An 11,823-nucleotide genomic window follows, 5' to 3' on the forward strand; every position below is an offset into this window, starting at 1 on the left:
ACTGAGTCCTTAATCTGTGACGTTTACACTAATTTCAGGTAGTTAGCGTCAGAATTAAGTTAAATTGTAGGACACCAGATGGTGTCTGCAGAGAATTAGGGAATTGCTTGGTGTGTAAACACACACCTTTGGTGTCAAAAGTATTGGTCTTGGGGCCGGCTTGGTGGTGTAGTGGTAAGCTCAGGGCCTATCTTCCTTAGCAAAAGAAAAAAAAAGTGTTCCAGTCTTGTGGGTGTTGTGTAAGAAAAATCATTTAAAGCTTTCAGGAATTTGCGCTTTGTAACTGTTTTTCTGAGATACTATTAATTCCCCATGCAGAACAGTCCCTGCAATTACAAGAGAAATTATAACCACTTCCCAGCAATGAGAAGAAATCATAGGTTTAAGATCTTCTCAGTATCTTAGTGTGGACAGCATCCTTTGCATACATGCTCTGTCTTTGAACATTGCAGCCCTTGTCCAGTACCAACATAGCATTTGTTTCATTATTGTTCTTGAGATTGATGTCAGACTCAAGAAATTGAACATGTCAGGACATCAAGTAAAAGATATTAAATAGACAAAAGTGTTGGTCAGTTAATTGGACACAATAATTGACTATACATACAGGAGAGCTGTTTTCTATGGGAACCAGAGACACCGACCTTTATACTCCTGCCTCAGGGTTGCCTCACTTCTCTGTCTTCCCTGTCATGGCCCTATCTGGAGTACTTTTTGCCTTGTCCCTGACCAAACATACACGGACGATAAAACCGTCTCTGATGCTTCGGCGTCCATACATTTGAACTGCGAGAAGATAATGCTTGTTAGTTTCTACTTCCAGTAGATACATTTTGTGTTTAAATGACTCTACGAAACAATATGTGCATTTGGATCTGTAGCCTTTTGGAATAACTGAGGTAATATTTTTAGCTTTTGGGACCATGCTGAGCTTAAGAGTCTGAGACGATATGTTTCCAAAGACTTGTGCGATCAGCTGCTGACACCGCTCCCTAGAAACCTGATAAGGCCCTTTAAGAACGACTGAATCCCGCACTCCCTCGGGGGAGCTTGGCATCTCTGGAAGCCTGGCTGGGTCCTCCTCCACCAGCGGCCGCGACTACATTACCCAGAGTGCTCCGCGACGAAAGAGACGGAGACGGCTCCGATAACAGGCGTTTCCGTTTGGGCACAGAACGTGGAGGAGGGGTTTCCGGCATCCTCCCTGTGGCGGTTGTTTTGGCTGCTCTCTGGTGTTTACCTCGGTTTACGGAGCGTCGGGTCGGGGCTGAGAGGACTGACCACGAGGCGTGGGAGGAGGCGCCGTCCCCGCGGCCCAGGCGGCTCTGAGGCTCGGCGACGCCGCCCGGGGCCCCGCGCCAGGCCCGGGCCAGGGAGCGCCGCGCCCGGCGCCTCGTCTCCCGCCGCTCCCGGCCCCGCGCCGCCCCCGAGGCCGATGGCGGCGGCCGCGCGGAGGGAGCCGGCTCAGGTGAGCGCTCGGCTCCGGGCCGCCCCGCCCGCAGCGCAGGCCGAGCTCCAGCCCTCGGGCGGGCGCTGCTCCCGGGCCTGCAGCCCAGGCCCCGGGGCCGGGCCGGGGAGGCGCTCGTGGGGCCTGTGGCTGCGGGCGGGGGCCGGGCTGCGGCCGAGGGTCCGCGTTGTGTCCGCAGGGAACAGTGTGAGGTGGGGTCCCCCCTGGACCGGCAGGGGAGGGGCTGCTCCTTCAGTCTTAGGGCCCCGGAGCCGGGAGGGCTGTGACCAGAGAGGGACGCGGTGCGTGTTGGGGTTTCAAAAGTTCTCCAGGAGCTGCTCGGAGAGAACAGACGGGAAGGGGTGAGGAGGCCGGGGAGGCGCAGGGAGCGGAGTCCTGGTCCGAGGGCGCAGAGCTGGTCCGAGGCAGCTCTGAGGACTGAGGCCCGGAGGTTAGACAGCCAGCCTGAGGTCTCCGGGCCCCAGGACCAGGGAAGGGTACAGGGAGGCCTGAGCCCTTCGAACGCCGCCGTGGACCCATTCCTCTAAGGCCCGCCTCTTCATGCAGGCTCCTGTGGCTGCAGAAGACCCTACGGAACCCCACTGGGAAGTTGAGGGTGTCTCAGACCCTCACTGGCCCCAACCTCCACCCGCATGTTCTCTGGACTGTTCTTTCCTTAAATGCGATTCCCCCTGACCTGTGGTCTGGGAACCTTGGAGAAACCCCAAGCCCAGAGTTGTTAAGTCCGTGTCAGGCTTTTATAGAGGTGTTCCTGTTTGTGGCAACCGACGTGAAAAAGGGTGGTACCAGGAACTGGTACAAAAATGCATAGACGCTGAGAGGTGTAACTGAGTTGGAAGTATACGGAAACCACAGGTCTCCTTTATTTCAAGTGGGAACAAACAGCAGGGGTGTAGGAGTCAGGACTGGACTGGCCGCCTGAGAAGCTGGATGTCTCTTTTAGAGGTAATTGGAGGTTTAGGTTAGAGGAGGTGATCTTAAAAGGTCTTACCATCCTTCATCTGGCTGCAGAGTGGCTACATACTGTGGGAGTGAGGGAAGAGAAAGTAAGATCAGGGTAAAGGCTACTGTCAACTCTGGGTAAGGATTAATGGACCACAATGGTGGCCTAGGAAAAGTGGTTGGATTCTAGATGCGTGTTTGAAAGAGGGCCAGCTAGATTTTCCAATGTGGAGGGAGAGGGAATGAAACACAGGATTCGGGGATGACCCCTGGGTTTTAGCACCTGTAGGAATGGAAGCTCCATCATCCAAAATGGGGAAGATTGTAGTGGGAGTGATATTCACTAGAAATTTATTTCAAAAGCTCTATTTTGGCCACATTAAGAGTCTGAGTGGAGGCATGAATTAGGCAGCTGAACACACAGATCTGGAAATCTTGGGAGGATTCTCGATAGAAGCTTCCAAAATGTGGTGGGTACTCTGTGGACCCAGGTGAGTGAGCTTTGGGCCACATTTAGGAGGGGTGATTTTCAGGTTATGGTAGTAAAGCCGTTAGGGGGCCAGGAAGCAGAGGGTCGGGGCTGTGGACTGGATCTCTTGCTTGAATAGCTGGGTGATGGTTTTGGGCATCATAAACACAGGTGAGGTGGTTAAGTGCCCATGAAGGGAGGATGTGTTGGGGGCAGGATAGTCTTGCAGGTGACCAGAGCTTCCAAGAGAAGAGTGGACATGAGATGAATACAGAGGCCTAGGAGTAATTGAGGCAGGATGACACTTAGGCCTGAGCTGATGCTTGTTCTCCGTGCTGTACATTCACCAGAATTTTGTGGCAGTTTGTGGGGCCTGGGTGTTGCATTCATCCTGGAGGATCAGGTCAGGGGAACATATGATTATCTGTGAGCCTTACTAGGCCTGAGGTGGGCAAGCACTAGGGCTGGGCTTTGAAGGAGGTTAGGTAAACAGAGGAAGTTATGACTGCTGAAGGATAGCAAATGTAGCGCAGGAGTGGAAGAGGGCCATAGGTATCTGAGATCCACACGTAATTTTGTGTGGCTAGGTCTGAGGCGTGAAACAGAGCCAGACAGGGAGGCCTTTGTAGAAGTATCTGGGGACTTCCACCAGTAGTGGGCGTGGTGGAAAGTCTGTGGTAACATCGGACCCCGTGTGAATTTGCCAAGCATACTCTGGATGCTGTCTGCCAAGTTGTAGTGTAAAGCCTAACATTAATTCTCAATATCATGTGCTGCCTTGACATCTGGTGAAACCCAGAGGGCCTGAAATGGCCTGAGTGCAAGTTTCCCTCCCCACTCTACTCCTGTGGATAAGGTCTACTAGCCAAACACAGTTCCTCCTTATTCCTTTGTATTAGGTTTCAGTTCTTTACCAGTCCATGGAGTTACTCAGACCAACCAATTGCATCCTCCCGCTGGAACCCAGGGGCACCTCACCCTCCTGATACTCCAAAGCTTGCGTCCCACAGCCCCTGTTCTAGAGTACAACCAGAGAATAACCTCAGTATAGCCCTGTGCAGAGTGTGATGTCCTTCCCTCTGAGGCCGTGAATATATATCATTGATTAAACTGCTGGCAATCTCATCTATGCAGTGTCACGTGTCATATGTTTGGCTGTCCCCATAACCCTAGGGCAGAATCCCACCCTCACCAGTGGGTGGGATGGAGAGGAGGCAATTAAATTACAGTAACACATGGGGAGGCCAGGGAAAGGCCTAAGGTATGGGGCAGTGAGATGGTGGTGGCCATGGTCATATGGCTGTGGTATCCAGAGATGTGATACATGTACATTCTTTTTCTTTTTTTTCTGCTTTTTCTCCCCAATCCCCCCCAGTACATAATTGTATATTTTAGTTGTGGGTCCTTCCAATTGTGGTATGTGGGATACCATCTCAACATGGCCTAATGAGTGGTGCCATGTCTGCACCCAGGATCCTTACTGGCAAAACCCTGGGCCGCTGAAGCGGAGTGCATGAACTTAACCACTCGGCCATGAGGCCGGCCCCAGATGTGCATTCTGAAAAATGATGTGGAGAGGGAGTATGTCTGATGGCCCCAGGGCTCTGATATTGACACTTAAGTGACCTTGGCCATACCAGGGGAATTGCCTGGTGGGAAGTGGTAGAATTCTTTGCCAAGCCCACAGCCTAAATGTATTTGTCCACCTGCATCTTGTTACTGATGGCTGGACCTCGTGACCAATGAGTCCATGAGGAGACAACAGCACCATTGGCACCAGGGCCTGATTTTTCCTCTGCGTTGGAGAGCTTGGGAGGAGAATGTGCACGGGTGAGATATGTGGGGGAAGGGATTGTAGGTCCTTAGGAAGGAACTGTTTGTGGTTTCATCTGTGCCTGTTATGACAGGGCACTGTGACTTTTGAAGACGTGGCTGTGTACTTCTCCTGGGAGGAATGGGATCTCCTTGATGAGGCTCAGAGATGCCTGTACCGTGACGTGATGCTGGAGAACTTGACACTTATAACCTCCCTTGGTAAGAGCCTCACACCTTTCCCCCTGCTCTGAGCTAGTCTTTGCCCTTTCCTTTTCCCCAGAGACAAATCTATCCTTCTCACTTAGGACCATGAGCACTGCTTCGTTCCCCAGTTCCCTGGGTCGATGCTGTGGTTGGTTGGACTGAGGTGTATGCAATGCCCTCTTCTTGAAGTTGACTGACACCTGTTACCCCTGAGCTTCACCCAGAAGGACCCAGGGTCAGTCATCTTGCAGTCACCATTATGGATCCCACTTGCTTACCATCTCCTTAACTGGGTAAATTTGTCCAGATCCAAAGCAACTCTGTACCCAAGATTTTACTTTTCTCTTACTAACATTTCCTGATACCTGCCTGTGCCAGGAATTGTCGTCATTTACATTGTTGCTGCTCATGTGGACCATGGGCTATTCTTACAGGATCCTCCTCAGTTTTCTTTCCTGTGGGCTATCATGTACTGAGTTATTTTTTACTACTGCTGACTGCTCATCTCTTCTGTCCTTCCCTTAGTACTTGACATCATGTGGGTGCCATGTAGTTGCTCATCTTGGGGGTAGGATGGAGAGCCCTTGGTGGTTCACAGGATGGCTATGAATCCATCCACAGGAAGATGGGCTCAGAGGGAGCCTGGTCCTGAGGAGTGGCACTCTAGGGGAGGGCATGATGTCAGGGTTGTGTTGAAATCATACTAGAAACATATTCTGTTTGACTCTTATTTTGGTTTCAAAGCCAATGGCTGCATCCCATTTCTGCCTTTCTCTCCCCATTCTTGATGCTTTGCCAACTTGTAAATTCTTCTACATGTCACTTCTCATATCCAGCCCGTGGGCTAATCCTCACATCTCTGCACTCCATATCTCACCCTTTATTCTCACTGCTCCATCTGCAGTGCTCTGCAACGTTGGCCTCTACATATTATGTCATAATGCGTGCATATGCTTGAACGATTATTGAACACCAGCTGCTCTGGTGCAGTCAGATATTCCTGAACCTGGACATTCCCTTCTACACAGCACTCATGAGTCAGCTGCAGATAAGATCCTGCTCAGTGTTTCCACATGAACCAATAGCCCCTGCCTTCCCCTTGTGATATCTCCCCCATTTTGTGCTATCGCCTGTACTTTTCTACCCAGTGTTCAGGTATTAGACACAAGCAGCCACCTGCTAAAATTTCTTTAGAGAGGAATGAGTTGTAGGTTCTCTCTCTTCTCCCTTGGTTGCACTGCATGTGTCCTTTACTTCATGAGGCCTCCCACATTTTGCGATCTTTATAGCCCAGTACTGCTAAGTAATCTTCAACCTGAACCCAACTCCATGCTTCTGCAAACAATCCCATGGACTCATTCCTGGTTGTGTCAGACACACATTTGTGTATGGGCTGCCGCCTCCCACCAAAGTGAACATGCACTTGACCAGTATTTCTTTTCTTTTAGGTTGTTGGTGTGGAGCAGAGGATGAGGCACCTGAACAGAGTGTTTCTGTAGAAAGAATGTCACAGGTCAGGTTTTCCAAGGCAGGTCTGTCTTCCCAGAGGGCGCCCCCATGTGAGATGTGTAGCCCAATCTTGAAAGACATTTTGCACTTGGCTGAGAACCTGGAAACACGTCGTGGACAGAAGCTGTACAGGTTTGGCCCATGTGGGAAGCAATTATGTTTCAATGCAAACCTCCATCAGCACCAGAAGCAGGACATTGGAGAGAAACCCTTCGGAATCAATGTGAGCAGAGCGTTGGTTGTGAATGATTGCAAATTCCACGTGTCTGGGAAGCCCTTTACTTGCAGGGAGGTTGGGAAGGGCTTCCTGGCCTTATCAGGACACTTCCAGGTACAAACCACTCACACTGAAGAAAAGTCAAATACCACGACCGAGTGTGGGGCAGCGTTTCATAGACGAAAACCTCTTTACAACTCTGGAGAATACATGAAAGCTTTGAGCTGCAAACATACACTTGTTCAGCGCCAAAGTGTCCTCACTAGAGAAAGATGTTATGTGTGCAGTGAATGTGGGAAATCGTTTAGCCAAAGTTACAGCCTTATTAGACACTGGAGAGTTCACTCAGGAGAAAGGCCTTATAAGTGCGGGGAGTGTGGGAAATCCTTTAGTAAAAGCTATACCCTCAATAATCACCAGAGAGTTCACACTGGAGAAAGGCCTTATGAATGTGGGAAATGTGGGAAAACCTTTACCCATAGCTCTAACCTCATGAAACACCAGAGAGTTCACACTGCAGAAAGGCCTTATGAATGCAAGGAATGTGGGAAATCTTTTACCTACAGGTCTATTCTCTTGGAACACCAGAGAGTTCACACTGGAGAAAGGCCTTATGAGTGCAGCGAATGTGGGAAATCATTTAGCCAAAGGTCCCACCTCAATAACCATGGGAGAATTCACACTGGAGAAAGGCCATATGAGTGCTGTGAATGTGAGAAATCCTTTAGCCATAGCTCTAGCCTCATTAAACACCAGATAGTTCACACTGGGGAAAGGCCCTATGAGTGTGGAGAATGTGGAAAATCCTTTTACCAAAATTCTGGCCTCATTCAACACCAGAGAGTTCACACTGGAGTAAGGCCTTATGAGTGTGATGAATGTGGAAAATTGTTTAGTAACAAGTCCAACCTCAATAAACATTGGAGAGTTCACACTGGAGAAAGGCCTTATGAGTGTAGTGAATGTGGGAAATCTTTTAGTCAGAGCTCCAGTCTCATTCAACACCAGAAAGTACACACTAGATAAAGGCCTTATGAGTCATGCTATGAACCGAACATTTATGTTCCCCAAAATTCCTATGTCGAAACCCTATCCTCATTAGGGTAGTATTAGGTACCACAGTGGTGGTATTAGGAAGGGACGTCTTTGGGAGGTAATTAGGGTTAGAATAGGTTGTAGACTAGAGCCCTCATAGATAGGATTAGTGTTCTAGGAAGAGTCCTGAGAGAGCTTGCTTTGTCTGTCTCCCATGTGAGGACCCTTTGAGAAGATTGTCATCTATGAATGGGGAAGTAGGTCCTCATCAGACACAAAGCCTGACCACGTGGGAACTGTGATGTCAGATCTCCAGCCTCCACAATTGAGAAATAAGTTTCTGTTGTTTATAAGCCACCCAGTTTATTATAGTTTGTTATAGCAGCCTGAGCTAAGACAAATGTGGAGAATATGGGTAATGGTTTAGCCAAAGATACAGTCTCATAAAAATCAAAGAATTCACACTGGAGCAAAGCCTTATGAGTGGGTGAATGTCGCAATTCCTTTAGCCAGTCATCTGTCTTCATTCTACACTTCAGAGTTCACACTGCAGAAAGGCTTTAACATAACAGAACGTGATATTTGCTTGCTTAGTGTAATTACACTGGAGGAGAACCTTCGTTCATCTGAATGTCCATAGTGGATTGGTTTCCCATAAATTCCAGCTATTTGGAGAACTTCCACAAGCTACATTGTGCTTTCCAACTTGCCCAGAGTCCTTGCTAGCTTTAAGTCACTGCCAGTTTCTGTGGCAGAAGTCATTTCACCTATGCCGCCTGGCAGGGCCCCACAGTGTACATCTGTTACCACCTCAACATGCTTAGTGAAGCTGATCTCTGCTCTCATTTGTTGATTGAAATGGGTAAGTGGTACCCTCAGGAGATCCCCATTTCGCTCTCTCTAAGTTAGGGCATAGATTTGACCCGTTGTTGGCCCAGAGTACCCGAGCTGAGTTCTGGGTGGTATCTTGCAGAGAAAGACTACATCTCTTAGAGACGTTGGTCTCATGTGATGCTTGTGATAAATCTTTGCAGTTTCCAAGTCGCCAACCCAGCACTTTTGCACCACACATTGCTCGGGTTCATGCAATAATAAAAGCCTTTTTGTTAGATTACCTTTAATCTTGGGTGTTCTATTCATCCTGAGGGGTGGTTTGAAGCGAGAGTTGGGCTCTACCACCGTGAAAGGGGTGAACGAATTTCACTGGGTCTGTATCAAACCAATACACAATCCACACTGATTTGAAATCGCTCACACACTAATCCGAAGGGCCTAATGCCCTGTACAAATCTAAATTCACAAAAATATCAGTCCACCCTGTGGTTCTAAATCGCTTACAACTTTCATCACAATCAATCATATTTTCTGAGTATTTTTTCCTTTGACACACATTCTTTTACACCATAGTTTAATGACCAGTTTAAGCAACCATATTCCTAATATTAGCAAAAGCGTAGTAAAGAAGTCTTTAATGTAATGCCATATCCAGTCACCAAAAGACCAGAAATTAAGTTTCTTAAGCCGCTCAGTTAAACTTCCTTGGCGATTGCATTTCCGTGTAAAAGCCATTTATAAAGCCCCAGGGGTTACAAGCTTGGATAGCATTGTTAGGCATTACCTAAGAATTTAAAACTGTCATAACTTTAGGAAAAGCATGTTGTTCAATTCCTGCAAAGTTATGTTGACTATTAGTCTCATCTTCTAGATGTTCTTTTACTTGTCTTAAGTTTTCTAATGTATGATTTACATTTATTTTAGGAGGTTCAATGTGGAGTATTTGTGCTGTTATTTTAATGGTTCCTTTATCTTCTATTGACCTCGAGTAATATCTTTTTCCATCTTTTGTTAGATTCATTACCTGTTCTAGTTTTACACATCCCATCATGTGTTGCGTTCCTTATTTTCCCTTGACCTTGATAGGGTAGGGTAAGGTTTGGCTTAGAGCTTACTATCATGGTCCAGTTTCACATATTATATGTAACTGGTTGAGGAGGCATCAAGGCTATAATCATGGGTACTTGAACCAATGAATATATAGGTATATTCAAAGGTCTAGCAGTAATAAGGGTATTTTGATTCCATTCCACTAACACATCCTTAGGAACATGTTTTCCTTCTATCATAAGGGGGCTTTCTGTGGCCTGTAGGCTCCACTCTCCCTTTTGATATTGGGGAACCACAAAAAGTGTAGTAACCCATTGTCATATTTCCTCTTTAAGTGCCAATATTTTAATTTCACAGTTGCCCAAGGAATCACAGCTATTAGGATGTAGGGTATCTACTCTAGTTCTAGTTGGATTGTCTGTTATCTCAGGCTACCAGTATTGACCTGAGATCGTAGCTGTCTAAGAGTGTTCCATGTATCAACCAATCTTAACTGCAACAATCTACACTTAAAAGAAACATCTTTTGGGGGCCGGCCTGGTGGTGCAGCAGTTAAGTGCACATGTTCCGCTTGGGCAGCCTGGGGGTTCACTGATTCCGATCCCGGGTGTGGACATGGCACCACTTGGCAAGCCATGCTGTGGTAGGCATCCCACATAGAAAGTAGAGGAAAATGGGCATGGATGTTGGCTTAGGGCCAGTCTTCCTCAGCAAAGAGAGGAGGATTGGCGGCGGGTGTTAGCTCAGGGCTAATCTTCCTCAAAAAAAAAAAAAAAGTATCTATCTATCTATCTATATATATAAAGAAACATCTTTTGTGTCTTTTTTTAGTATTTCATTATTTTTAGCATTTCCTCCAGCGGTTTTATGTGAATTTCCATTGCTGTATTTACTTTCATGTGAAAATCATGTGTGTTTTGTAATATGTTGTTAATTTTATCCATTTGTGTACCCGGTGATGACAGAGGAGCCATTGCATGTGTGTTAAATTGAGATTGTTTGGTTTTACAGTTTTTAAAATTTAATGTGCTTTGATCAATTTGGAATTGAGAAAAAGTAGCTGCCGTTGCTCCTCCAATTAAATTTCCTACCAGTCTAACAAAGAACTGTAGGGGTTCCCTTCCTTTCAGCGAATCTGTTTTGGGCATAGATTGTAAATTGGGCATAAATGACCATAGATAAAACTGAGCACAATTGGGGAACTGTATCTGGCTTGAAAGTCTTGTATATTAAGTTTCAAAGCACAGGCTACTTTGAGGGTTCCAATATGACCGTGAGAGGTTTTATTAACATAAGTTCCCATGTTCTTGAGGTCAAAATCTGTGGTGAGAGATAGAAGCCTCACGTATACCCCCAAGGGTAATGATATGTGTTACATGCTAATTTTCCTGCGTGTTCTCTATATACTTTATAAGGTGTCCCTGTTCTTTTAAAGTCTGGACATAGTGTCCATGGATCTATTGTTAATTTTCTAAGAGGTGAATATGCATTAAACAGTGTAAGTTGGTGTAGTAAATGACCAGTTTTTGGCTATTTCTATTTAAAAACATAATTGCCCAGTTGTCCTCATGTGGATCTGCTATGACAATGTCTATTCCTAAAGTTTCATTATTACTCATGGCTGGAACTACATATTTAGTACTCCATGTGGTAAACTCATCTCTCTAAGTTTTTAATGGTTTTTCTAGGTTACCCTCAATTTTTTTTTAAAATTATATTTTTCCATTTTCTCCCCAAAGCCCCCTGGTACATGGTTGTATATTTTTAGTTGTGGGTCCTTCTAGTTGTGGCATATAGTATGCTGCCTCAGTGTGGTCTGATGAGAGGTGCCATGTCCATGCCCAGGATCCGAACTGGCAAAACCCTGGGCCACCGAAGCGCAGTGTGCGAACTTAACCACTCAGCCACGGGGCCAGCCCCCTAAATTTTTTAATTTAATATTTTATCTCTCACTCTTCGTTTCCACCAGTCATGTGTTCTGTACCATAAATAGGGCATGATATTACTCCAATCGGCAATGTTTGATATGTTACTAGTATAATAAAAGTTTTTAAAATTATTATTTTTTTAAATTTATTTTAAAGATTTTATTTTTCCTTTTTCTCCCCAAACCCCCCCAGTACATGGGTGTATATTTTTAGTTGTGAGTCCTTCTAGCTTTGGCATGTGGGATGCCACCTCAGCATGGCTTAATGAGTGGTACCATGTCCATGCCTAGGATCCGAACCTGTGAAACCCTGAGCTGCCGAAGCAGAGCGCACGAACTTAACCGCTGGGCCA

The 11,823-nt window shown here is 46.5% G+C and overlaps 1 protein-coding gene across 1 annotated transcript; it reads left to right on the forward strand.

The window, feature by feature from the left end:
* The first annotated feature begins 1,188 nt into the window (after positions 1–1,188).
* On the forward strand, positions 1,189–11,059 carry LOC103565802 (zinc finger protein 154-like). The gene is made up of 3 exons (XM_070633537.1): positions 1,189–1,468; positions 4,787–4,913; positions 6,347–11,059. Exons 1-3 carry the CDS (start codon positions 1,436–1,438, stop codon positions 7,648–7,650), a joined length of 1,464 nt encoding a protein of 487 aa, XP_070489638.1. The 5' UTR covers positions 1,189–1,435; the 3' UTR covers positions 7,651–11,059.
* The last annotated feature ends 764 nt before the right edge of the window (positions 11,060–11,823 follow it).

This window comes from Equus przewalskii, chromosome 9 (genome assembly GCF_037783145.1).
Source record: "Equus przewalskii isolate Varuska chromosome 9, EquPr2, whole genome shotgun sequence".
Lineage (NCBI taxonomy): Eukaryota > Metazoa > Chordata > Mammalia > Perissodactyla > Equidae > Equus > Equus przewalskii.

Coding starts and splice junctions, on each gene's coding strand:
- LOC103565802 (XM_070633537.1), top strand. CDS start 1,436: ATGGCGGCGGCCGCGCGGAGGGAGCCGGCTCAG. Junction 1,469..4,786: donor CGCGGAGGGAGCCGGCTCAG/GTGAGCGCTCGG, acceptor CTGTTATGACAG/GGCACTGTGACTTTTGAAGA. Junction 4,914..6,346: donor GACACTTATAACCTCCCTTG/GTAAGAGCCTCA, acceptor CTTTTCTTTTAG/GTTGTTGGTGTGGAGCAGAG.